The sequence below is a fragment of the Cimex lectularius genome, unplaced genomic scaffold, assembly GCF_000648675.2.
Source record: "Cimex lectularius strain Harlan isolate CLEC.00 unplaced genomic scaffold, Clec_2.1 scaffold7, whole genome shotgun sequence".
Taxonomy (NCBI): Eukaryota; Metazoa; Arthropoda; class Insecta; order Hemiptera; family Cimicidae; genus Cimex; species Cimex lectularius.
This window is the reverse complement of record NW_019392731.1, coordinates 328,904-353,333: the sequence shown is the minus strand read 5'-3', so window position 1 is coordinate 353,333 and position 24,430 is coordinate 328,904. Positions and strand designations below refer to the sequence as shown.

The window sequence follows — 24,430 nt, the reverse complement described above, 5'->3', positions numbered from 1 at the left end:
TTACAATATGTTGGAAACTTAAATGTAATTATTATTCTTGCAACTTTAACAATAGCCAGGTAAGTTTATTTCCGCAGTGACTACCTAGTGTTAATTTATTTGTGCTGATGCGCCTTCCTGTCGGGTTCTGTTCACACATTATTTAAAATATGTGTTAATTGCCGTACCGTAAACGCGTGGACGATCTTCTATCCAGTCGTTATTTCAACTCAAAAATGGTCAGATATAACTGCCTACTTGCTGTACTTATTTGTCTCGATATGGCCTCTCTCGCTGCCGCCAATTTTTCCAATTCGGCAAAGCTCCATAGGCCGAAACGATGGTTGATTTTTCCAAAAGGAAGCTCACTTCAGGTATAATTTTTATTGCATATACAACTAAACTACTTGGTTGTCGCTAAAGATAAATATTCGGGCAAGGTTTGACCTTTATAATTTGTCAGAGAAAAAATCTTCTATAAAATCATAAATATGTGTTTGTGAATAGAATCCTTGCAAGTTAATGCAAATGTACGCCATTTGAAACAATTATAACAATTTTAAGCAATCAGTGCCTTATATTTGAGGATCAGTAATAAAAATATAAAAAAATTGAGTTTGTGAACGGCATTTTGAATTTGGACCACATAGCATAGTTATTGAATCTGAGCTTTATAATTAAATCCTAATTATTAATCAAAATAAAACAATTCTGTAACACGGCATTGTTTCTGTACGTTATTTTTCTTGCTAGCAATAAAGAGCGTCTCTCTCACTCTCTCTCTCTCTTTCTCTCTCTCTCTCTCTCTCTCTCTCTTTTTATCAAATTTTCGATATATGTCTCTCTCTCAATCAGATTTTCAATATATGTAAACATGATATCGAAATGGATAAAGCATTGTAATTACTCAATTTGCGCAGATGATTTAGGTATGTACATCAAAAATATTAAAATTAAAAATATTAATACTAATATTGCCAAAATTAATGATGACTTAAAGCATTTAACCAACTGGGGAATTTCACTAGGTCTAAAAATGAATCGTTCAAAATGTATTATAATTGCTCACTTTCAGCTCATTAACAGAATAAAACTTAAATTTCAAGTGATACTATTGAAAGTATGAACCTTCCTCTTGCAGTTTTGATTATCATGGTTTTACTATAACTAACACTCTATCATGGAAACCACAAATTGATAAAATTCTTAAAAAAATATACACAAATATGTACGCTATAAAAAAATGATTACCAAAAAAACTGATATCACCTTAAAACTAATTAATTCTTCAGTAATGGCATATATTCATTACAGCGCAGTCGTCATGAGTGATGTGAACTATACTTTACAAAATAAAGTTCAAAAAGCAAAAAATACGTGCATCTGTTATATCCTTAACATGAATATTGATTGTAGAATGTATAATAAATTTTTCAAATTAAACATTAAAGACCTACAAATCTATTCCATAGCAATCTTTTTATACAAAATTCTACAAACTAAAAAAAACCTTCCTACATGTATTCATAGTTTTAAATTTCAATGCAATATCCATAACATTAATAACAGAACAGCTAATTACTTATTCTTCTACCAAAACATAGAACAAAAATCCTTAGTAATTCATTCAAAATAAAAGCTTCAAAAATCTTTAACTCAATGCCGAAACATATAGTACAAATAAAAAGCAAAAAGTATTCAAAGTAAAACTTAAAAAATTCTTATTATGTAAATATGTTGAATATAATACCTCAAATTAGCATTTACCTTATTTAATCTTTACGTAATTAACATTACATCATTTACTCAGTCAACATGTACTTTAAATTTATTATTTTTATTATACTCTTTTTTTATTATATCTTTTTACATTAACTGGTAAAACGTTAATAATCATAGTTATTCAGATATCGAGAGATGCGGTCGGGTGTGATGTAGGTTTCAGAAAAACATTTTCTTTATCGTGCCAACGTTTCGATCTTTTATTGAGATCATCTTCAGGGCTCAAAGTGTTTGTCTTCTGTGTAATTGTGCCATCCTTGCTTGTCGTGTTGAGAGTGCCCACGACACGCAAGGATGGCACAATTACACAGAAGACAAACACTTTGAGCCCTGAAGATGATCTCAATAAAAGATCGAAACGTTGGCACGATAAAGAAAATGTTTTTCTGAAACCTACATCACACCCGACCGCATCTCACGATATCTGAATAACTATCGATTAACGGTCACTAATCTCTACATTAATTAATTAATTAATAACGTTAATAATCATTTTATTAGTATATTTCATTTTTAAATCTTAAAATTATGTTCCAATTCTAAAAGATGAAAATGTTATCGTTTTTAAGAATCTTACGAAAAATATATATCTAATTTTGTTACTCAACAATAATACGCTCTGTATAAAAATATAAATTATAAGTTCAACTTATTCTCATCTTGTTCATTTACTTAGTTGTTGATTTTATAAAAATTTGTTATTTCTATTTTATGTACGTTGCGACTATAAACAAATATGATAATTGTAATTACACGTTAAGTGTACGAAAGTTCCTAAAGATCTCACTTTTGCGTGTATTTTAATTAATAAATCGTTAATCTCTCTCTCTCTCTCTCTCTCTCTCTCTCTCTCTCTCTCTCTCTCTCTCTCTCTCTCTCTCAATCTATCTATCTATCTATCTATCTATCTATCTATCTCTATCTCTCCTCTCTCTCTCTCTTTCTCTCTCTCTCTCTCTCTCTCTCTCTCTCTCCCTCTATCAATCTCTCTCTCCCTCTCCCTATATTTACACATATAAATCTGTCTTTATCTATTTTACTATCTAACACTTTATTTTGTATATGTTTTTTCCTCACTCCTTCTTCTTACTTGTACACAAATGATAATTTGTTATCCACTTATTATTTACTTTTTTAATCGATTGTATGTATTTTTTTACTTTTTTACAGTTGGTTTATTGTTTTCTAATTTCGACCTATGGCACAAAAGATGGGATTTTCACCGTCGGTTTTACAGTGGGCCTCGCTTGGGAAATACCCGTGGACGTGCGAAAGTACATTTTCAACAACGGGAAGAGCAAAGTGCACGACAAAGACCGGAGAGACCTTTTCAAAAAAATAGAGAAATTCGTCGACAAGTAATGTTTTGTTTACTCATCTATTTTATTATTTTATATGTATATTTTTAGTGCTCGAGTTTTTACGATTTTTTTTCAGGCAAAGCGGACAAGGCGAGTCTTGCGTTTTGCGAGCAATTTGTGAAACTAAAAACCGACCAGTGAAGAAACTGACTTTCACGGAAACGATTGTATCTGAAATTTTCAGATTGGAAAACAGAGATTTTTGGACAATGCATCCAAAATATCACGATGCCGCTAAGATTTCGCAGACCTGTCATCACGAGTACCCCTGTAGGTTTTCCGTTTATTCCCCTTGAAATCCTTAGACAAGACTGTTCAATGCAAAATAAACGCAATTTTTTTGTGTAAAGTGTATTTTTGTTCATAAGACTGTTACAAAATCAAAATATACGATCCGGGTCTGACCTGTTGATCATCGCTGGATATTTGGTAGCGAGCATAATAAACTTTGTGAGAGGGACAGCCATGCTTATTTTATCAACACAGTACGCTACACCGTTCGAGAACGATTCGATAATAACTTGTAAATCGCTTACTCCTCCAATGTACGTAAACACTCGCAATATGACTCTCCCGAGTTTCGTATTTATTACAATCGCCTGAAATGGTAAATCAATGAAAAAATGCATTAAAATATTAACACTTGTACTGTTAAATACTTGTTCTTTTGTCGATGCTTTTGTCAAAGGATGCTTGTAATCGAAACCGCCTGCCTTTTTGACTTCGACACGCATGTGGCCGACTTGGAAAGCCTTGCCGACGAAACAACCGTCCTTCATGAGTTTTTCGACGTTGGATATCGTATCGTTGGTCAACTTGGGGCAAAGATCTTCGTAAATGAGCCTGCAAAATAAAGCGTGTAAGATGTTATTCTTTTTCTTTTATTTCTTTATTGCAAGGTTTTCCGTACGTCGTTCTGAAAAGCTTGCCGTACTCGTCCCAGTGCTGCTGGAGGATCTGCCTAACGGGTTTTCTTAGATGTGCTATTATGGAAAGCCAGGCCAAAATAGGCAGGATTCCGTCGCGTTCTCCTATATGATAAGCACCAATTCTAAAACGAAGTTTAATTAGGTGAACAAAAATCTGTAATGGTCGTTTAAATATTTTAAATGTTTGGTAATTTTGTGAGGTCTGAGGGGTGATGAACGAGTAGTTGGTCGTTTATGATGATTTTAGTCAGTCAGATTACAATTATGGTTTAGTGTATTACTTTGACGTGTCTTTTTTATACACTTGTAAAATTAAAAATGAATCTGAAAAACCAAACCACCGAGGATAACCAGGCCAGGATGATCCTAGACCTTACAAATTACACAAATATCAACGAATGAACTTAAATAATCTCAGTCATTTAAATTAGATTTGTATAATCACTTTAACCTTCGGCTCCGTGAAGATATACTCAGTAATCATCATTTACAAAACAGAGAAGATGAACAGAAGGAAATTAATAGAAACGACAATGCTGCTATTTTCATTTTTGATGGTAAATTTATTCAACAATAAATACTTCTTATCGTAGAAATAGAGAGAACGCTATTTTATGGAATAATACTTGAATAATTAGTGTGCTGAAGACTGATGGGGGCTGTGGAGTGAAGAACGAGTTTAGTCATTTTCAAATTATGCATTTCTCTCAATATAAACACACACATACATAGTAGCACATAGTTAAATATGAAGCGCATTCCTCCAAACCAACTATCACATCTCTCTCTCTCTCTCTCTCTCTCTCTCTCTCTCTCTCTCTCTCTCTCCTCTCTTCTCTCGCCTCTCTCCTCTTTCTATCTATATCTATTTACATATATATAATGTTATTATGCTGTTATTACATCGGTTTTCCCTTTGGTTACAATTCCATTATACCTTGACACGTCGACACAGTTTGGAAAGAGACGTCTTCTAATGTACTATTTGATGTGCGAGGGGGAATGAGAAAGAAAGGAAGAGGGAGGAAGAGAGAGAAAAAGAAAGGCATATTTGTGATCGTTGGTTTGTATGTATACGTTTCTTATTTGAGTGTGTGTGTGTGTGTGTGTGTGTGTGTGTGTGTGTGTGTGTGTGTGTGTGTGTGTGCGTGTGTGTTTATATATTTGATGCAAATGGCTGTTTAAAATTGTCATGAAACGTCTTTGATCCCAGAATTTATTTCCATGTGTTTCAACGCGCATTTCTCGTCAATTGATTTGTTCATTGTAATATGTTAATTTGCCCATATATGTATATATGTTTATTTTTGATGTGCGTATTTGTTTAAAAAAAATTTAAAGCTTTTTGAAATGCTTCTGGTTTTTTGTTTGAGCGAGGGATGGTTAGGGATTGTTAGATGTCTGTCCAATATATTTGACTCGTCATACGCATGTTATAGTTATGTCTAGTGGGTTGATTTTGTCAATGTATTGTCGTAGGGGTCTGCCGATTTTGTTTTTTCACTCACCCCCACACCTCACACGACTTAACAAAAGAAATTTGACTTGAAACAAATCATCCAGGCGAAACACTGCAATTGAAAGTCAACAATGATGATTTTATTACAGGTCCATCACTCCGCATACCACATGGAAAAACTTACAAAATATTTAAAGTGGGGAAGTATAATATTTTTACCCGAAATCGTCATCGGCGCATAATGAAATCAACTGGTGTTCCAGTAAGGAGTTGAAGTACCGCCAACCATCAGCCGTTTCATACAAGCTAAGTCCCAATTTCAGGATAACACTTAAAAACAAAAAAAAATTATTGGTAATGTTTTAAACGAGCATTTCAACATGCTTACGGATCAACGGATTTAGACGCATAGACAGTCCTCGCGATACCTTTAACGATTTTTTTTTGGAAGAGAGGTATGCAATGGTAATGGTCGACAAGCAGGGCAAACGTGTCTCCGTGGGATACGAAATGACCGCCTTTTGCAAAAAATGCCGATCTTGCCTGAGAAAAATAAAATAAATGATATAATCCCGATGAAATTTGAGTTTAAGTATGTGAAAACTTACACCGTTGCCGTCTATTATGACGCCCATGTCTTGTTCTCGAAGAACCAGCTCGTTTATCATTTGCAGATTGTACTCGACTTCCGGGCCGAAGTACTTCTTGTGGAAGCATGAGGATGGTACGCCGTTTTTAATACAGCTTTTTTTCGCTCCGAGCTCATTGACCAAAATTTCCTCTAAGTAGGGACCAGCGCCTGAAATTTAATAGTTGTCAACCAGTTAAAAATTTTGATCGGTCGGTTTGGCTTCACCTCCTTCTTTACAGTCGACTACAAGATCAAATCGCTTTTCGATCCTGCCTCCAGTGATTAAACTCTTTATTCTTGGAAAGTCAAACGACTCTTTCAAAAATCTTATGTAGTCCTTTTTCCCATCAATAATGTGCACCGTCACTGTTGAAGGCGGCTTAAGAAAATAATTTTCTATATATTTTGGGATGTAATGTTTTTGTTAAATTGATAACTCACCCTGGCTCTATCTACTGACTGTATTACTCTGAATGAATAATTCTCAACTTCAGAGAGCGGAAAATTAACATTTATTTTCTTATGTGAAGTTAGTGTCTTAAAAGTGTCCAGAGTTTTTTTCATTATTTTTTCCGATGGAACACCTAATATAAAGAGCATACAATGATTTATCTTTATGGACCAAATTTATACCAGCATTACCTCCATTAGTGCCGAGGAATCTGATGCCTACATTGACCTTTTTTCGATTGGTATAGTTACGAGCTACATAAACGTATATTCCACCTTCTAACTTATTTTCCCGGATAAATCTTGATATTGCAGGTAGTATGAATAAATTATTAGTTCCAATGTAAATGTTTGAAATCTGGAAAACGTTTTGCGTCAAAAGTAATATCTAAGGTTAAACCAAATGTGGCCGAGAACTTTTTCTATTAGGTAAAACATTTTTAAAAGGGGTAGAAAAATAATAATTTAATATCTATTTTTACTTATTTAGTTTAAAGTTTTAAAGGTACTAAGCTCAAATAAAATAAAACTCTTTTGATTTGTTTTGATTTGAGGAAGGGCTTTTCAGAAAAGACAAATGATGACACAAACCGATTGTGATGTATGAACAGAAAATATGTCATGCACCTAATATTTCTACACTCTTATTTATAGTTTGATATTCAAACAAAATTTTACCTTAATTTTTATTAAATTTTGTCTAAAACCGGGCTTAAACAATGGATAATCATATGATTAAAAGCATTACTTTATTGGTGTTTATCCAATTTTAATCTACATTTCTTCAGTAACTTTTGAGTTCTACAATATGTCATCTAAGTAAGAATGTTCATAACTGCTTCACAATTTTCATGGTGGCAAATGAATTATTGCCACATATTTATGATGTGTTCCGAATTAGTATTGACTGGTAAAATAAGTCCGTAGCATTTTTTTCTGACACAAGCAAACTCTGGCCGTAATATTTAACAAACGAACACTCTGGATCAAGGTATGGTCTGGAAGAAGAAAGCAATTTCACTTGTTACTGCCAAGTTTTTGACCTTTTTAAACGTTATCATCCACGCAAAACAAGCTTAAATTTCTGTAGACATATTGTTTTTCCCTGATGATGGCTTTAAAATAGGACGAAAGTTTCGCAGTAATAACTGAATTTGCTTTTTTTTAAAGACCATGCCTTGATCCAGAATGTTCGTGAGTGAGAAAGTAGTCATATTTCACTGAAAACAGCTAGATATCAGACAACATAAGATACATCCTTCTATAAATATTGACTCTGTAATATTATTGACGCATTTTTTTAAAAGAAATTTTTAACCAATTTTGATGAAAATATCAGAAAATAAAAAAACTACCGTTTTCGCTGAAAATTTCACAGGTTGTTCTTACTAGTCCGGGAAGTGTTTAGGGCCTTTAAAAAGGGCATGTATTACAAATAAGGTACGTCAGATTTTACAAAATAATAATATTTTACTATAATTACACGATTACCGCGTCTTTCAAATTTCAATTTGGAGGCGCTAACAATCAATAGAAGCAAAAGCTACGCTAAAACTCTGCAGTCGCCAAAATTACTGATCGGTTATAGTTGCAAAAAATTACTGATTCATTATAGTCTCCAAAACTACAGAATTTGTTTCGCTGATGTGAAGAGAGGAAGATAAAAACTACACCTTTGCACCTTTACTATAGGCAGCAGTTGTGCAGATAAGAGAACGGACTACCGCCATGTGGCCGACCGTTCTGCACAGCCAAATCATCAGAATTGAGAAAAGTGCTCCAAGTGAAATTATTTAGTGTACGAAGATAAAGACTTCAAAAACTGATTTTGTTTTACCGGTATACATGAACAACAACAACAACAACATCGTTACCTTCAGAGGGGAGATTTACAAAGTGTATGTCAACTCTCTCTGTTGGTAGTCAGGTTAGTGAGCATGCTAGGTATTAATGCATTATTATTCAATGTTCTAATATTATAAGACGTATACCTATCAACATACGCGAGCGTTGGCCAAAAAGTAAGTTACCTTGTATCAATCTTAAAAAGTAAACAGTATAAATCTGACTATTTGTATGGGGTTTTCCCCTTTAGCCACTAAATAAATGTTTCCCGCGTTTTTTTCAATTCCGATTTGGAGGCGCTTACAGTCAAAAGACTCAAAAATTACTAAATAGGTTATAGTTGCAAAAAAACTGCTGATACATTATAGTCGCAAAAACTGCCGAATTGGTTTCGCTGATGAAAAGTTACGAAGATACAAACTACACCTTTGTGCCTTTACTATAGGCAGCAGTGATTTAGGTAGGAGGACGAACTACCGGCTGAGGCCTGGCCGCCAAAACGTCAGAATTGAGAAAAGTGCTCAAAGTGAACTTTATTTAGTGTACAAAGTTAAAGACTATAAAAACTGATTTTGTTTTACAAGTATGTGTACATGAACAACAACATCGTTACCTTCAGAGGGAGGGATTTACAAAGTGTAAGTCAATTCTCTCTGTTGGTATTCAGGTTAGTGAACATCCTAGGTATTAATGCATGATTGATTCAACGTTCTAATACTTTAAGACGATAAATGATCGTTGAACATTAACAAGTCTCTACCTATCTACCTAGCCGGGCTTTGGCTAAAAAGTACGTGACCTTGTGTCAATATCAAAAAAGTATACATAGTGTAAACCTAACTATTTTTATGGGGTTTTCCCCCGTATGTATAATAAATAATTACATGTTTCCCGAGTTTTTCAAACTCCGATTTGAAGGCGCTAATAGTCAAAAGACGCAAAAATGACTAAATACATTATAGCCGCAAAAAATTCAGAATTGATTTCGCTTAAGAAAAGATAGGATGATATAAACTACACTTTGTATCTTTACTGTAGGCAGCAGTGATGTAGGTAGGAGTACGAACTACCGGCTGAGGCCTGACCGCCAAACCATTAGAATTGAGAAAAGTGCTCCAAGTGAACTTTATTTAGTGTACAGTAGACTACACACACTACCGATTTTGTTTGAGAGGTATGTGTACATGAACAATTATAAATTATGTAAACATTGTTTTACCGACCTCAGTCAGTTTAAATTAAATGGTTAGGGTTAGGTTAAAGCAGCGATATTGAGCCGAAGGTCGTGGGTTTGTATCCCGCTCTAAATTTATCATCTCAATCAAGACATTAGATAAAAAACGTTATCTAAACAACAGTAATATATGGGTTGTTAAATCACACTTTTTATTATCCCCCCTGCGCAATGCTGGGTTATAAAGCTAGTACAGTATAAATGGGCGGCCAATAGTTGGACGACTTTATAGTTGAAAGGCAATCAGGCAACAAGTTAGTCAGGCAGGTATTGACCGACTAGAAGTGCTTGTGTGTGCGTACTCCCGTAGGAACCAATAGTGAATTAAACTACCAACTAAACAGGCAACCGATTAAAAGTGTTTAGGGCGCAGTGGTCCTATGAAGGGTAGAATGGAAGATAGGTAGGTCCTGTAGAAGATGGAAGAAAATGGAAGATCCCCTTTGTAATATATGAAGCACAATTACCATGTAATATGGTGGATGGTCAATAAATATTATTGATCTCTATATTCAGTTTAGATTTGCCCTTTTGTTTTTTTGCAACTCATAGCAAGCCATCCTATTATTATATTGAGAAGAAACGTGCTGCGTTTTTAAGCTATCTAGGTGTATATGACTAATAACTATTTTTTAACAGTAGTAAGTGTTAGTTTAAAAGGCACCTGGAACTATTTTACATATAATTTTGTTTTAAAAATCATATGTAAAAATCAAATTTTGTTTTACATTTATATCAAGCCACAATTTACAAGCCAGAATTCATTCAGTAGATATCTTAAATTTTACAAAATTCAATTATTTCACTCAAGATGAAAAATTAAGAACAACCTCATTTGCTGCACACACTTGGACTGCCTTTTCACCAATGAATTGTGAAATTTGGTCACCGTTCCCTCCAATGGCGATTGAGGTTTTTTTCATTGGAGCTGATTCGATGATGCTCTGAATGTAACTCTCGATAAAGTACTTCTGCTTTAAGGCCGACTTGGGTTTCTCCAGACCAAGGATGCGAGCCGGAATTCTGGTACATTCGTCTTTGCCAACTGCCTTGGTTTTTATGGTGCAAGCAGTGTACTCAGGGAGTTCGTATTCATACCAGGTGCACATCCTCAGAGTGTTGTGTTGCACGTGTGAATAAAATGTGAACCAATATGTGAATTTGTTAGAGTTGTGTTGTTTAGACAAATGTAAAATTTTGTGTGCTAATAAAATATTTTGTTTGTAATATATTTGATCATATGTTGAATTCACTTTTGCTTTAATTACGAGAAAAATTTAGAAAGGATAAAAGGAGAGTTTGCTGTAACACTCATGTTAGAAATACTTTACAAAAAATTTATTTTATAAACATCAATATTTTACAAAAAAATTATCATGGCTAAAAAATTGACTTAGCAAGCCTCCACATCTATTAAATCAATTACTTAGTACACCATGACTGACGGATTTGTACAATTTTGATTATTTTCGTTTCATTTTTATATTTATTATTTCATTTACAACAAACACAAAGAAAAGGATTATACACAAACCTATTTGTACATATTAATCTATACAAAAATATGGCAGTTTCAAAGTTTCATTTTGAATATAATGAACACATTTCCTAGGATGACACTATAAGTCTTATATGCAGTACTAAAGGTTGTTCTGTATTTTCCAAGGGGATCGAATTTCTTGGCTTCCCTGTTATTTCCAAATAGAATGTGGTTGGTTGTTTTAATCTCTTTTTGAAATGCAGTGCCCATACCCCATGTTTGTTAACCAAATCAAAAGTTCCTTTTTCATTTCCTTGGGTGATTTCATATTCAAAATCATTCTAAAAACAAAAATTAAAAATATATACCGGTTCGCACAACCTTTGGCAATGCATGTCTTTATCTTTGTAAATAATTTAAAACAAAATTATATAAACAAATAAGAAAATAATAAAGGCATTTATCTATCTAAAAATATATACATTAATATGCATGCGTACCTCTACAGCAGGAATCAACTTGATTATTTTCATCCGGTGCTTTGTCTGTGAGAGATTGATCGTAACCACAGTAGCCTCATGGATCCATTTAATATTTTGTCCATTTTTGTAACCTGCACTTCCTTTGATAGAATTGCTCATGTGGTGACGCTTAGGCCTTGGACCATTCTAAAAATTGATATAGTATTTATTAGCTTATAATTCTAACATAAAAGACAATAAATATTCACCTTAGTTCTTCTAGACATCACATGTCTATAGTAATGACGTTCCTTTTGAACATTAGTCGTATTTGTGGTTCTTCTATGCCGCCCATTAGTCTAAAATTAATTTTAAAATGGTTAGTATTTTAAACAGATTGAGATCTATTTGTATCAGATACCTTGCAAGAGAAGCAGCCCTCTGTTGAAATTACTTTATCGGGAGATACTCTGTATGGATCTTGTGAATAATGCTTTTGAAAACCCTGGGGGCTGAAATTAGGTCCTGAATTGATTGTTTGCATGCAGTGCCCCTTTACAAAAAGTCAAATTTAGTAAATTATATAATTAAACTTAACAGAATTTTATAATATTACTTGGCCAACTTGTTGGAATCCAGTTGGACAGCCACATGAATATCCACCCTGGTGACCAGGGAAGCAACCAAAAGCACATTGAGCATCAGCGCAAGCAGGGCTCAACTGTTGAAATGAAATCATTTCTAGTATGCGTTTACCTCAAACTATCGCAAAAATTCAGAAAATAATGTTCAAGTTGATTACCTGAACACACAAGGAAATAGATTGATCAAATTGAAAACCTTCAGAGCAACCACATTTATAACTGCCGATAGTGTTGAAACATTTTGATGTCCCACATGGTGACTTAAGGCATTCATTTTCATCAATGCAGTGGTTGTAGTACATATGCTTGTAAAACCCTTTAGGGCAGCTACATCTATAGCTTCCAAAGATGTTCTAAAAAATAAAAGACCAAGGGAAAAATATAAAAAATGTGTACTATATGTTATTTATCATTTAGATGAATATAACAAAACCATTATAGTTTGCTTAAAACTATATATTGACCAATGAAAATAGGTACATTTAAATTAGATGTTGAACTAGCACTGGGTCTACACTTGCCGGCTTTTGAAGTTACTCAAATGGTTTTGGCTTTACACCATGTTCAGTTAGGAATTAGTTTGATATACACGGTGTCCGGTGATAAGTGTGAAAAATTTCAGAGGTGGTTTTTCTTACCATATGCAACACAAAACATCCTATAAACCCCTGCTCAAATCTCAATGATAAAGAAGTAATTTCGGGTTTTGGTTTTTTGACTTAGGACTTAAGCCAAGGAGGAGGCCACTATTCCCAACCCCTCAACCCCCTTCGACATTAGTTTTTTTTTCAATAAAAAGAAAAATTTTGGCCTTCCAGAAGTGCAATCAAAAATGTGGATATACAGGTGGATGCTAGTTGAATGGAGAACTTTTAAAGGAATTTGCAAACCTCAGGCTATTAACAGTTACCAATCCAACATTTTCAAAAAATTCGAAATATCAATATTTTTGTTTTTTCTATAGTTTTTGTGCAGAAATTTGTTATCAATTCACACAATTTAAATAAATTTTCTTACAGCAGATTTTTCTAAAGTCAGTAATTCTGAAGTTTACAAGCAATTTAATGGGCCTAAGTCAAAAAATAAAAAATAAAAACCCCAAAACTTGAAATTACTTCATGATTGAGATTTGGACAGGGGTTTATAGGAAGTTTTTTGTTGCATATGGTGAGTAGAAACACCTTTGAAATTTTCGACACTTATTACCAGTCATCCAGCAAAAAGACCTAAAATTCCTCACTGAAGATGGCACAAAGCCATAATGAATTTGAGTACAATAAAAAAGGGAGTGTAGACTGACCATCTAAATGACCAGTGTTGGTTCAACATGTGTTCACCAATTCACAGACAACCCCCACCATCAACTTTAAATTAGATGTAACAATTTACCTGGCAGCCATGTTCACATTTGCTATCATCCTGGCATTCATCTGCGTCTCTGCAGAATGATCCAGTTGAATCAAGCTTAAATCCCTTTGGACAAAGGCATCTGTAGCTACCCAAAGTGTTAATACATTTTCCAGGAGCATGACAAACAGCACTGTTTTTACATTCATCGATATCTAAACAAGTACAAGTGCAAAATGAACTTTTGGATATTGCAGAATGAATCAGTTATATACCTAAGCAGTAATCGCCTTCTTGCCTATAGCCTTCGGCACAAGAGCATTGGTAACTGCCAGGAGTGTTGATGCAGTTTTGCTGACAAATGTGAATACCAGTTTTGCACTCATCTATATCATGACATGATGAACCATCAGGCCCTAATTCATAGCCTTTTGGACAAGAGCACAGATAACTCCCTTGAGTATTCTGACATGAATGTTGACATGGAGATGGTGAATTATGGCATTCGTTAACATCTAAAAAGTTAATTTAGTTCAGATAAATATATTCTGGTTGTCAATAGAAAACTAACCTCTACAAACTGTGCCAGAATGATCTGCTTTAAATCCTTTATGGCACATGCATTTGTATGATCCTAAAGTGTTGATGCAAGTGCCATGTTTACACAAATCAGGAATAGTTCGACACTCATCAATATCTATTTTAAAAAAAATTAATTTTAAAAAATTGCTGGTATTTAAATTAAATACATAACTGCATAATATACCTTGTCCGTCAATGCTGATTCCACTTTCCATGCATAAATTCGTATACTCATCAGATCCTGGTTGAGGGCAGCGTTCACAGGTTGGCCCCCAAGCTGCGCCCATTGTGCAACAACAGTCTGCTTTAGTAGCTTTGTGTTTTACGTCGGTGTGCATCGTGCATTTGCCATTAGCGGACAATTGCCTGTAGCATACACCCTGCCTTTCATCAATGCATTTTGTGAAATCGTAGTTGGGCTTGAATCCTGGGAAGCATGTACACCTGAAAGACCCTTCTAAATTTTCACAATAGCCATTGTCACAAACTCCTGGCTTCTGGCACTCATCAATATCTTTACAATCGTCTGTAAGAGGAATCTGTGTATATCCTTCAGGACAAATACAAATAAAGGACCCTATTTGATTCTTGCACTTAAATTTGCAGTTATTTGCAGGTGTGCTACATTCATCCACATCTAAAATTTAAAATGAGGGTTTTTAAATTTGGCAAAATCCAATTTAAATTTTTAAAACCTCATACCTTGGCAATGTCTACCATCAGGAGCTAACATATAACCATATGGACAAATACATCTAAAGGAACCAGGGACATTATGACATCTAAATGCACATTGGTTACTCATTTCCTGGCATTCGTTGATGTCCTCACAGGTCTACAATGAAAAATATAAAATATTCTGTTGTCTATTGTGTTAAATGTTGGGAAAATATGTCAAACCTGCATAGGTCCAGGTGCAAATCCATGATTGCAAGAACACTCAAAACTACCTTCTATATTAGTACATGTACCATTCCCACACATGCTCGAAGAAGTTTCACACTCATTTTCATCTAAGCACAAAACAAATTAAAATAACATTTCTTTTACAATCCTCAGTGTTGATAATTTAGATAGCTGATGGGAAATAAAACTAAGTGTTCCAAGGTGTTAAATTTTTTTGTTATGGCTCAACAACCAATCTTCAGCAGTCCTGACCAATCAACGGAGAGGGAATATCGGGAGTAACCCATTTTGGTAATTACATCATTTTTAAATAAATTGACAGTTAGATGTTGGACAGCTTTTTGAGTGTTGATCTTCCAATAATATTTACTCTTTGAATACACATTTGTAGATGAATTAGTTGTTCTGTTTTTCTGTGAATTTGTCAGGTCTGCTGAAGATTAGCAGTTGAGCCCAAATGTTCTTAATAATGAAAAATTTAAACATTTTTTTCCCAGCCAATCATCTAAATAAAATAACAGTTTTGAATTTTATTTAGTTTTAAAAAAAGTTTTCACATACCTATGCAATTCTTTCCATTGCTGTCTAAAACATAACCAGGTGGACATGTGCATCTGTAAGAGCCATCTGTATTTATGCAATCTCCTGATCCACAAGCGTTAGGCATGATGTGACACTCGTTCAAATCTTCTCCACTTTCCTTTCTTCCAATCCCTTGCGGGCAAAGTTTCAGAAATTCATCGCTTCCTTCAACCGGACACCTTTCACAATGGCGACCCCAGGCCATGCCCATAGAACAGCAACACTCTTTAATCGTAAGCGGCTCCATTCTTGGATTTGTACATCTTCCTGTAGTTCATTCTTTCATGAGAACTTGTCATAAATAAATAAAAAATTAAATTAAAAATCTGTACCTTTTTCAAGATTTTCAAAGCACATCTCTTGGCGTATGTCGATGCATTTGATTCTGCCTTCTGAAAATATAAATCCAGGAGGGCATTCGCAAATCACTCCTCCATCTGTGTTTATACATCGTCCTCCGTCACAGACACCCTTTCGTTCAGCACATTCATCAATGTCCAAGCACAATTTTTTATCCGGTGACAAATGATATCCAGGAGGGCAGGTGCAGAAAAATGAGCCCATTGTGTTTTGGCACCGCCCAGGAGGAGGACATATTCCAGGCATCTGTATAAAATTAAGCACATTTAAAAAAAAGTGTTGCTGGTCATAGTGGTTAACGCATTGAGACAGTGCTAATCACTGTAACGTAAAGGTACAAAATTTACAATTTTTTTTCCAAAAACACTGGCACCCTGAGGGTTCATACAACCTCATAGTTGAATTACACTCAGAAAATAAATAAATAAAGTTCATTAAAATTGAAATATTACCTCTCTACATTCATCTACATCTCTACATTGCTGGGCATCTGGTTGAAGTTCATGGCCTTCAGTACATTCACATTTGAAAGATCCAATAGTGTTTTTGCATCTTCCATTTCGGCATAAATAAGGCTGTGAATGGCACTCATCAATATCTGGAATTATTGCATACATTAGAAAATACCGATAATAAATTTACTTTTATGATCTTACCGATGCAGTCATTGTTATGGCTTAGCTTAAAACCTTGATGGCAGTGGCATGTGTAAGACCCTTTGGAATTTGAACAAGTGCCGTTGTTACAGATATTCGGGTGGCGAATGCATTCGTCTATATCCACACAGTTGGAGCGGGACGGTGTCAGTGTGTAACCACTGTAACAAACACATTGGAAACTGCCTTGGAAGTTGTTACAAGTTCCATGTCCACAAATTTCTGGCCTTTCAATGCATTCATCAATATCTAGAAACAATATTTGATAATTATCATGATTCACACTCTAGAATAATTATAATGTAGTACCTATGCAATCCCTCAAAGAGACACCTAATTTATATCCATCAGGGCACTGGCATTCATAGCTACCTTGTGAATTTACACACTGTGCATTGCCTCTGCATGGACTAGGTGATCTTAAGCATTCATTTTCATCTGAAATTCAAAAACATACAAAACACTGCATCTCAATGAAGAAATTATGTTTTTTTATTACCAACACACTGATGCGAGTTAATATCGTAAGAAAATCCGTTGTTACAGTCACATTCAAAACTTCCTGGTGTGTTCATGCAATCTCCGTGTTTACACATGGTTGGCATAAGTTTACATTCATCAATTTCTTCTGTCTGGTTTGTCATTGGGTTTATGATCTGTCCAGGTTGAGTCCCACAAAGTTCTATATATTCTCCTATTAAATACAATTAAACATATTATTTTGTTAAGAGATTTCCTGGTCTGTGGTGTAAGGAACCTGTAATCTGATCCTTACCGATCTTTTTGGACTGTCTATCATGTCAAACTTACACAGTGAGGGTAGGCAAACCAAAACGACAAGTAAGGATCAAGTTACAGATTTTTTAAATGTTTTGTTTTATCAAAAAAATTCAACCTACGGCTTTTTGGCACTGGACATGGTTTGCAAGGGTGACCCCAAGCCTGACCCATTGAGCAGCAACATACCATTTTTGTCTGCTGGTTGGACATTGGATGCTCACATTTTCCATGGGAATATTCCATGTAGCAATACTCTTTCCTCATATCAACACATTCCTCTGAAATTTGGAAGTTTTATTAAACTGAATATAAGAGTAGTTATTAGCCGACTACTAACTTCCGTTGGGTAGAAGCATATAACCATCAGGGCAGATGCAATGAAACGTTCCATCATCGTTGACACAGTATCCAGCACCGCATATATTAGGTGTTTCATTACATTCATCGATATCTAAAAATATGTAATTTATTATTAAATTGGTAATTAATTTTTTTATGAAAAATAATTGATTATGCGAACCTAAGCAGGTTGCAGTGGTTTCATCAAGTCTAAAACCATCATTGCATGAGCAGATAAAACTCCCAAAAGAATTTGTGCAGTGTCCATTTTGACAAATTCTTGGATGCTCGTCACATTCATTAATATCTTCTATGTCTACCTAAAATAAATAATTGACTCGGTGATTTCAGTTTGGATAATATTGAGATAATTCTAACAGTCACTAAATTTGGGCGATAGCCTGAGCCACCAGGACAGAGATCTCTATAGGCAGGTGAATTCACTGTAGGGCAAAGTTCACAATTAGGTCCCCATCCTTTTCCAATGGAACAGCAACAGGTTGCTTTTGTCACAATCTGGCCCATGTCTTTGGTACAGGTTGGTTTGCCATAAGTGCCACCATCGACTTGCTGATAGCATCTCGATTCTCTTTTGTCTTCAAATGAATTATTATTTAAGTCTCAAAACATTTTTATAGCATGAATAACTTACCGACACATCCATCTTTTGAAGGTGTTAACTGGTGATTGGGAGGACAGTTGCATAAGTAACTGCCATTTGTATTTTCACAGGTTCCAAAACGACAAGCTCCAGGATTTTCACATTCATTAATATCAGTACAATTATCTGCAAGTTAATCTTTCAGTTTAAAATTGTATATAACAAAGTGTTATTTCGTACCTCCTCTATTTCCTAGTGTGTATCCTTCATCACAGTTGCATTTGAACATTCCAAATATGTTTTCACATTGACCGAACATGCAGATGTTGTTGAACATGTTGCACTCATTCATATCTAAACTTATAAAATGATGACATTATTGTTTACAATTCTTTTTTGGATAATTGTATATAAGAGTTAACAAGTGGCATTAGCCCTTCGTTCTCTGCTTTCCATATCATCATTCACTTCAAAGAAGATATTTTAAATAAATATTTAAAATAAATTATTAAATCAGGAAAATAAATGAAATAACATACTACTGAATGCAAAAATAGAATAAAGAATCACTGTAATCTTTAACAATCCTTTGAGGTTTAAAACAGTATTTCCCATTTCATATTCATAGAAAGATCTTTCCATTCAATAGATAAAAATAATTCAACTTTGACAAAAGGGCATGAATAATTTTTCAATTTCTGTTGAAAAGTGCTTTTCATACCTATGCACGCCTTGCCATTGTAGTCAGGGTGCATGAAACCCATTTCGCACTCGCATTTGTAGCTGCCTGGTTGGTTGAGGCAGTGTCCGTTTTCGCAGTACATCGGATGTTCCGAGCATTCGTCTATGTCTACGCATGAGAAACCGTCGCCCCTGAAGCCCTCTTCGCACTCGCAGTCGAAAGAGCCTTCTGTGTTTCTGCATTTGGCGTTTTGACTGCATCCGCCGTTGTTTGTCGAGCATTCGTTGATGTCTACGCAGTTGATGCCGTCTCCTATAAATCCATCTCGGCACCTGCATATGTACGACCCCTGTAAACTTACTATTGTTAGCAATCCGATTTTCCAGTTATTAAACGCCACAGCAGTTATAAATCTTCTTTTATATAATGACTGCATTGTTACCTACGGGATTGTTAATACAATCAGCATTCATATCACAATTATGCGTCATTAAGTAACATTCATCATCGTCGGTACAATAAGGACCTGCATAGGGTTTTGCGGAGTAGCCAACCTCGCAGTGGCATCTGAAAGACCCGATGGTATTGTCGCAGTCACCGTTACCGCATATGTTCGGGTGGTCCTCGCATTCGTTTATGTCTAAAGCGAAAACGCCACAAAATATTCTTCTTAGCATTGAAATCTATAATTTAACTAGAGGTAAAAAATAATGTCGTTTGTACCAACACAGGATGATCCCTCGGGGCCAGGGAGTAAACCTTTTATGCAGTCGCATTTAAAACTTCCAATCGTGTTTGTGCACTTTCCGCCGTTGCATATCCTAGAGTTTTCAGCACATTCATCGATATCAACACAAGTTCTTCCATCGTTTTTCAATACAAAGCCATCCCTGGAAAAATTTCACATGACTCATCCCTCATACCATTCAGTCCCCATCAGGAGACTACATGATACTTATTTATTGATTACACTAATGATGAAAATTTCTAACTTCTTGATTCATTAAATTAAACATTCTTAAAAATAATTTTCTTTCTATTGGTAGAAAATAGTGTTTAGAATTTTTGAATGTCTTATGAGAAATAAACAACTGTAAACTTTCTCGAACTAGATAAATGTTATATCAAGTAAATATAATTTTCCTAAACATTTAAATTCAACAATTTTAATGATTAAAAAAATAATTCAAAACTCACTGGCAGGTGCAGCTAAAGCTTCCAGGAGCATTCTGACAGATTGAAGAACAACCTCCATTATAATTAGCGCATTCGTCAATATCTTTAAAAAAATGTATATGAGAGAATTTTTAAAAAACATTGAATATCTTAATTAAAAATTACCCTCGCAGTGAGACGTGATGCCCGCGTGTTCGTACCCGTCGTCGCAGACGCACTGGTACGTGCCCATCATATTTTCACAGACTCCGTTCGAGCAAATCCCGCTTGTTCTCGAACATTCGTCGATATCTTTGAAAAAAGAAGTTCTAAAAATCTTCACAGAGAACATAGCGGGTTTTTTTTACCTTTGCAGTATCGTTTGTCGGGGGACAATTCGTGCCCAGGTGGGCAGACGCACTTGAAACTCCCTGGCGTGTTTCTGCAGACACCGCCTTTGCAAAGTCCTGGGATTGTCTCACACTCGTTGATGTCTGGTTAATTATCAATTATGAATTATTTAATAAAAAAATTCAAATTTACCAGTAAGTTTGAGTAAAAAAGTTATAAAATGTATGCGTTAATCTTGCTGACTAAATTTTAGCATGACATAGTTTGGACATAAATAGTTGTCTACTATACTTTTTTTAAAGGGTTTTTGGGGGTGTTGATGCAGAATACAAATCATTCCTCCACTCCTAAACAGGTCTATCGTGGAAGCCCTACAGCTTATAGTCATACCTTGGAAAGTGCCTACATTCCTTATAACTACTATACTACTAAACTTACCAATTCCATTGTAAAAAATTATAAATTATGTTTATTATTCTATTCCCATCACTTACATATAAATTACGGCAACGTGTGTGTGGATAAGGACCCCCCCACCCATTTCATGTCAAAATAAAATATAGTAGATAAATTTTTAAATCAGATAGATCTAATTTTAAAGGTTTTTTGTTTTTATATCAACAAATTGACCAATTTTTCCATTTAAAGTATTTGAAAATTGTTTCCGGAGCGAGATAAAAATTACTCCTTTGCGTAGATTCACTTCGACTTTCTAAAGCTTTACTACCTTTATAGAAAAAAGAGGGAAAGACCCTCACTTTGCTTCTCGCCGGTATTGAATTAGTGGCTTTATCAGGCATTATTCTAGGGAAGATAAGTGCGTTAGGTTAAATTAGAAGGCGTTGGGACAAAAAAAGTCCTAAATAAGCCGGAAATTTCTCCGACGCCGTTTCATGAAATTATAAGGATTATCGTGGGGTATCTCACCGTTACGGTTTACGACCGGAACCTTTTCCACGGGCCGACACCGATTTAAAAGTTTATTAACAAATAAATAATAAAAATCTCCAATTCCGATTTATCAAAAAGTGGACCCGACGACGTTGAAAAGGCTGATTTTAATTAAGAAAAAAACCCTCTTAGCGTTACGATTGCTCTTTCGAATTTAGTGTGTCTTAAATAATTGGGTCAGGTTTAAGTTCAAAAGGAGCGCGCTTCGTTAGATGTCTATTTATACTTTGGTATACAAACTGTTTAAGTTTAGTTTCTGTTTTGAATTGCCCTTTTGCAAGCCTTTGGAACGAACTGCAAAAATTGGCAAATAAAAACCAAAAAGTGTGATATGATAAAATAAAACAGTTACTATTAAATAATACCTAAACAATGGTTAGGTTTTTGTAAACAAGTCTATTCATTTGCTTATTTTCGAATTTGACAGAGATGTTAATGATCAGTAAATTTTTAATTGAGGATGGGCAGTTTATTGGGGTGTGGTCAGTCATCTATGAGATATTTATCAATTTCCAAAGCTTTCGTCTTATATTTGACCTTCCATAGCGCGATGATATTTTGCTGATTTATATATTGCAAAAGTGAGAACCATTAGGATAGGTTTTTATTTAAAATAAAAATGACAATAATTATGACAAAAAATCTCGAAATGTCTTAAAAGGTGGGGTGTGTGTGGGTGTATGTATACCTCTTATAAAAGTCAAAAATATTAAAATATTATTTTTTTAGGGTCGATCCTTAGTCATTTCAATATGTACCTTTCACTTGTTAGTACATACATTTATGACTGATTATTTACTTGATTTATTGACTTATTTCTTTTATTCTTTCTTGTTTCTTTTTTCCTTTCCAAATTTGGATAGTTTTATCATATTGATATAGTTGTCGTTTAAGCGAACCGTGGTTGCGGAGTGGTTAATGCATCCGACTCGTATTTGCCACGCTAGCGGTTCTGAACTCGAAATTGCCTTATAAAAATGTAGCATTTAAAAAATGTTACTATGTTTTGCTGATTGATTGCTAATGTATGTTCATGGTATGCTGCCACTTTGACAGATGTGTCAGCTAACTCGTTTCCCTTTATATCGGATAACTAAAAAAATCGAAAACCATACTTTCTCGTAATAGGCGCATTAGTAAAAAATAGTATGTCTTGCGCTATTGGATTACTTATAAAAGTTTTTAAAGGCCAGCAACAGGGACGTGGAATCAGATATAATAATTATCTCATTAGGGTTGGATACGTTTAAACTTTTGCTTAGCTAGGCTGAGTCCACTGTTTTGGAAGGTATGGAGAAGATTTATTTTCTTTAACATGTCGGAGCCCGGCATTACAACCATAATTGATGGTACTAAACTATTATATATAGGTATACGTCCCTTACGGTCAGCTTTCAGGACTCAAGTGCTTGAAAAATTTTTGCCTTTTAATATTTTAAATCGAACCATCCAATTCAGTCCTTTCTAAGATGATCTATTAGCTACACTAATTTTTTAAGACATTTTGTTGACATCCTGCCACAATCATTGCCATTTTTATTTGGAACAAAAAATTAATTGTAAATTAATTACTCCCGGTACAAAAATTAAAAGAACATACAAATTTTGAATAAATTTATATTTATATATGCGTTTAAATGAGATTTAATTAGTTTTTGTTTTATTGGTAGTTTTTTAGTTTTTAGTTTTATGTGAGGTGAGGTTTGAAGTAACCCTTTTTTATAAATTATGTTGGAGTCGGTCAATATAATCCACTATACCTTCGAAGGCCAAAAATATCTTATTAATACACGTGTGATCTAAGTTTTTAGTAAGTAACTATATGCATAGTTTTGTGTTTTCATATTTAAACGTAAACAGTTTGCTTATACGGAAAGCTCGGTCCGATTTGTGATACCCTATTACGTTTGGTTTAGCCTACATGTTGCCTTCATCCACCTTTCATTTAGTAGACCACATGATTTGAATAACGGCATTGTGAACTTACAGATCTTGATGATAATTGCAAAAATGTAGTTAAAAACTAAGTAAACGATTGTAGATTAATTCACATTGTACCCTCATCCATTCAAACATAGCTCTTTCTAAGATTTCGACAAAAACTTTAATTTGCTTTACAGTAATCCTTCATGTGAAGAAATCTATCATCTTACTAAACCATTATATAAGAATCAAACACCCAAGAATGAAATATTTTGAAAAAGGACCGGAATTTAATTTCAATATGATGGTGTTTATTTTAGAGACTACGCATAGAAACCTACCCATGCAGACTTTCATCATGACTGAGCTTTCGAAACCCTCTTTGCACTGGCACTCGAAGCTTCCGGGCAGATTTTGACACGTGCCGCTTCCGCAGACGCCGTGCATTATGCTGCATTCATCGATGTCTGAAACGGCGTAAATTGCAATAAACTTTCGTTAGAACGGTACGAATCCGACAATCTACTCACCGACACATTTTGTCTCCGTGTCGTCCAACGCGTAGCCTTGGTTGCACCTGCAATTGAATCCTCCCATCGTGTTCTTACACCTTCCGTTGCTGCACATGCTTGGAAACTGCATGCACTCGTTGATGTCCTTCTTGTCGACAAAACCTTGGCCCTAAAATTGATTTTTTGATTACAACCTTTTTCAATATGTATTTTTTTAAATTATTACTTTTGGACAGAGATCTGTAAATGTGGGCGATCCTGGTTTAGGGCAAGACTCGCATCTGTCACCGTCCGAAGAACCACCCCAGGCTTTTCCGATTTTGGAACAGCAACAGAGACTTTTCGGGTAGACGCCTTCGATCGGGATCACCCCCTGGCCGTGCTTGTAATCTGTAAAACAGCTTTCCTGCCTCATATCGATGCACATCGTCCCTAAAAATGGCAAAGA

The 24,430-nt window shown here is 34.8% G+C and overlaps 3 protein-coding genes across 3 annotated transcripts in view; 1 reads left to right on the top strand and 2 right to left on the bottom strand.

The window, feature by feature from the left end:
- The first annotated feature begins 214 nt into the window (after positions 1-214).
- Positions 215-3,433, top strand: LOC106663822. The gene is made up of 3 exons (XM_014388912.2): positions 215-353; positions 2,932-3,119; positions 3,199-3,433. Exons 1-3 carry the CDS (start codon positions 216-218, stop codon positions 3,416-3,418), a joined length of 546 nt encoding a protein of 181 aa, XP_014244398.2. The 5' UTR covers position 215; the 3' UTR covers positions 3,419-3,433.
- A 49-nt stretch (positions 3,434-3,482) lies between these two features.
- On the bottom strand, positions 3,483-10,912 carry LOC106663835 (phosphoglucomutase-like). The gene is made up of 10 exons (XM_014388933.2): positions 10,501-10,912; positions 6,784-6,949; positions 6,583-6,725; positions 6,367-6,520; positions 6,119-6,309; positions 5,899-6,053; positions 5,730-5,840; positions 4,033-4,173; positions 3,782-3,965; positions 3,483-3,721 (listed from the first exon to the last, which is right to left on the bottom strand). The coding sequence occupies exons 1-10, from the start codon at positions 10,777-10,779 to the stop codon at positions 3,503-3,505; spliced, it is 1,743 nt and encodes a 580-aa protein (XP_014244419.1). The 5' UTR covers positions 10,780-10,912; the 3' UTR covers positions 3,483-3,502.
- An 81-nt stretch (positions 10,913-10,993) lies between these two features.
- Positions 10,994-24,430, bottom strand: part of LOC106663834 (fibrillin-2-like) — a 91,384-nt gene continuing 77,947 nt past the window's right edge. The window contains exons 19-51 of the mRNA XM_014388932.2: positions 24,209-24,414; positions 24,001-24,151; positions 23,812-23,937; positions 20,614-20,739; positions 20,432-20,557; positions 20,288-20,369; positions 19,814-19,980; positions 19,537-19,730; positions 19,130-19,439; positions 18,649-18,762; positions 18,460-18,594; positions 18,186-18,403; positions 17,989-18,127; positions 17,806-17,919; positions 17,588-17,746; positions 17,188-17,382; positions 16,998-17,126; positions 16,689-16,937; positions 16,485-16,630; positions 16,005-16,278; positions 15,652-15,939; positions 15,085-15,197; positions 14,887-15,019; positions 14,369-14,821; positions 14,174-14,299; positions 13,878-14,117; positions 13,645-13,817; positions 12,414-12,608; positions 12,228-12,332; positions 12,033-12,164; positions 11,881-11,970; positions 11,651-11,818; positions 10,994-11,491 (exon numbers count right to left, since the gene is read on the bottom strand). Of these exons, the coding sequence (XP_014244418.1) occupies positions 11,279-11,491; positions 11,651-11,818; positions 11,881-11,970; positions 12,033-12,164; positions 12,228-12,332; positions 12,414-12,608; positions 13,645-13,817; positions 13,878-14,117; positions 14,174-14,299; positions 14,369-14,821; positions 14,887-15,019; positions 15,085-15,197; positions 15,652-15,939; positions 16,005-16,278; positions 16,485-16,630; positions 16,689-16,937; positions 16,998-17,126; positions 17,188-17,382; positions 17,588-17,746; positions 17,806-17,919; positions 17,989-18,127; positions 18,186-18,403; positions 18,460-18,594; positions 18,649-18,762; positions 19,130-19,439; positions 19,537-19,730; positions 19,814-19,980; positions 20,288-20,369; positions 20,432-20,557; positions 20,614-20,739; positions 23,812-23,937; positions 24,001-24,151; positions 24,209-24,414 (5,789 nt within the window). The 3' untranslated portion in view covers positions 10,994-11,278. The remainder of the gene's footprint in view (positions 11,492-11,650; positions 11,819-11,880; positions 11,971-12,032; positions 12,165-12,227; positions 12,333-12,413; positions 12,609-13,644; positions 13,818-13,877; positions 14,118-14,173; positions 14,300-14,368; positions 14,822-14,886; positions 15,020-15,084; positions 15,198-15,651; positions 15,940-16,004; positions 16,279-16,484; positions 16,631-16,688; positions 16,938-16,997; positions 17,127-17,187; positions 17,383-17,587; positions 17,747-17,805; positions 17,920-17,988; positions 18,128-18,185; positions 18,404-18,459; positions 18,595-18,648; positions 18,763-19,129; positions 19,440-19,536; positions 19,731-19,813; positions 19,981-20,287; positions 20,370-20,431; positions 20,558-20,613; positions 20,740-23,811; positions 23,938-24,000; positions 24,152-24,208; positions 24,415-24,430) is intronic.